This window comes from Branchiostoma floridae, unplaced genomic scaffold (genome assembly GCF_000003815.2).
Source record: "Branchiostoma floridae strain S238N-H82 unplaced genomic scaffold, Bfl_VNyyK Sc7u5tJ_1578, whole genome shotgun sequence".
Lineage (NCBI taxonomy): Eukaryota > Metazoa > Chordata > Leptocardii > Amphioxiformes > Branchiostomatidae > Branchiostoma > Branchiostoma floridae.
Window position 1 is genome coordinate 168,553 of NW_023365773.1, and position 2,128 is coordinate 170,680.

A 2,128-nucleotide genomic window follows, 5' to 3' on the forward strand; every position below is an offset into this window, starting at 1 on the left:
AGTTTCTTAACTTCTTTTCTCCATGTCTTGGGAAGGCGAGAAAGTTTTGACCACAACGTTTTGTTGTAGTGATCGAACAGCATGACGTCAGCCTTGTTCCACTGACGTATCTTTCCCGCCATTTCTGTAGTCACGTGACGTACCGACTTTTCGTTCCTGGAGTTGATTTTGAAAAACGTGACGTCATCGAGGTCCCAGCACAGAGCATGTCTCAGTAAAATGAGGGATTCTTCAAAGTGATCCGCTACCATGACAACGGAAAATATCCGGTCAAGATGGCGAATGGTGGATTTTATCGTCTGCTCTGACGTCAGGTTCCCGTTGTCGTACCCAAGGTCATAGAACAGGGCATTGTGGGAATGGCGTCTCTCCCCGAACTTCTTGACGTAGCTCGAAGGATTGTCTAGAAATGTCTTTAAGGCGTCCGGCTGGGAGATGTTGTACTTCGTACCGAATCCGTAGTACTGAAACGCCGACTCAAACATGTCTACCGGGTTCCTCACTATGGTAACGTACACCGTATCGTTTGGCATGAGGTCCCGGATGTTGTCGTAGTGAAAGCGTATGTGGTGGCAGAGGATGTTGTAAGCAGTGCGGTTGCCATGGTGACGTCTGTGGTTGCCATAGAAACGCTCCTGAAGGACAGCTGACTTTGAAAATGGGTAAGGAGTTCCCAACAGGTGACCGGAGTGCGGTAGGACAAATGTGAGGTTCCTGACGACCTCATGAGGATGTTCTGTACCGTAGAACTTGCTGTTTTGTGTGTCTTAAGAAAGACGATGTTCTTTTTCGGTCGGCATTTTTTATCAGCTTCTGAGATGTTTCTTTCGTCAGGCTGCGTTTTCCCGCCATTTTTGGAAACGTCAGACTCAGCTATGATCTTCCTCCTCTCGTCGATTTTGGTGGCGCTGGTGACGTCATTCAATGCAGTTTTTCTATTGGCTCGTTCTTTCGTGACGTCACTGATATTAAGCCATTTCAACGAGATGTTGATACTAGTTGAAAAGCCAAGCTGGCGTCTAAAACGTAAGAAAAATAAAAGAAAGAACACTTAGATTGGCCTCACGCTTAATACATCAAAATCAACAATCTACCGAGTCGGGGGACGATACAAACTTCCCGTCAACTTTAACGTACTATCAGTATCACGTGTCCGACATGGTGGTTTAGTCGCCCTGAAGAAAGCTGTAGCGCATGCCTAGAGTAGGCCGGTTAACGGTTTGAACTGCGCATGCGTAGTACCATGCGTTGTGTAACACCACGCATGTGTGATTCAACCCGTGAATTGCCTTATTTGGTAATCCATATTCTTCTTTTTTTTTCATCAGTTTGAGCGTCGAATCAGAGACTGGTTTTAAGCACACGTCCAGAATAGGAGGGTTTCTGTAGAATAAAACGACTGAGAATCTATTTAAAAAAGAATGACAAACCTTTCGTTCTGGGTTCCATGACGAGCTAGGCCCAAGGTAGACACGGCGAACGACCGCCACGTCTGATTCGTCACCATGGTTACCATGAGCGTCACCACCAGCGCGAACAGCAGCAGCAACGCCCTCTTACGGCTGGCGTAAACCTTGCAGAGTTTAGTCATGTCCTAGTATGATAATGATGGTAATATGCTTACATCATATCCGTATTCTGCTATCATGTTCAACTCATATATCCGCCTAATATCAATTTATTTATACTTCAATAAAAATACAAGAACAGATCACTCATACATGACTGCTGTTATCGATAATGTTTTGTTGTTCTGTATGTAGTCTTGTATATTGTCTACAAAGCGGGACGGTTTTCAGGTGAAAAATGCGCGAAAACCCTCTGTCGATCTTAAATATGGCCGATCTTCCATCGATACGCCCGAAGATCGTAGATAATGTGACAGGGGTATAGCAAAACCAACCGCTGACAAAGATATAAGACAACCTTATCCATAACAAGACAGACGAATGTTGTACGACACGCGCACGACTATCCCAAAGAATATCCTGAGTTTGCGTTCGTACGACAATCGTACGACCAAGGTGACCCGACTATAGATAAAACATTTACCCCACTCTATTAGAAGGTTAGAAGCCTAAATCCGCCTACAGGCGGCTTTTCACTGAGGCCATCACAAAGGAGGTAA

General features: G+C 45.1%; 1 protein-coding gene across 1 annotated transcript in view; it reads right to left on the minus strand.

The window, feature by feature from the left end:
• Positions 1–1,591, minus strand: part of LOC118408363 (galactosylceramide sulfotransferase-like) — a 5,650-nt gene extending 4,059 nt beyond the window's left edge. Inside the window, exons 1-2 of the mRNA XM_035809127.1 lie at positions 1,431–1,591; positions 144–753 (exon numbers count right to left, since the gene is read on the minus strand). Coding sequence (XP_035665020.1) covers positions 144–753; positions 1,431–1,591 — 771 coding nt within the window. The remainder of the gene's footprint in view (positions 1–143; positions 754–1,430) is intronic.
• Positions 1,592–2,128: the final 537 nt, after the last annotated feature.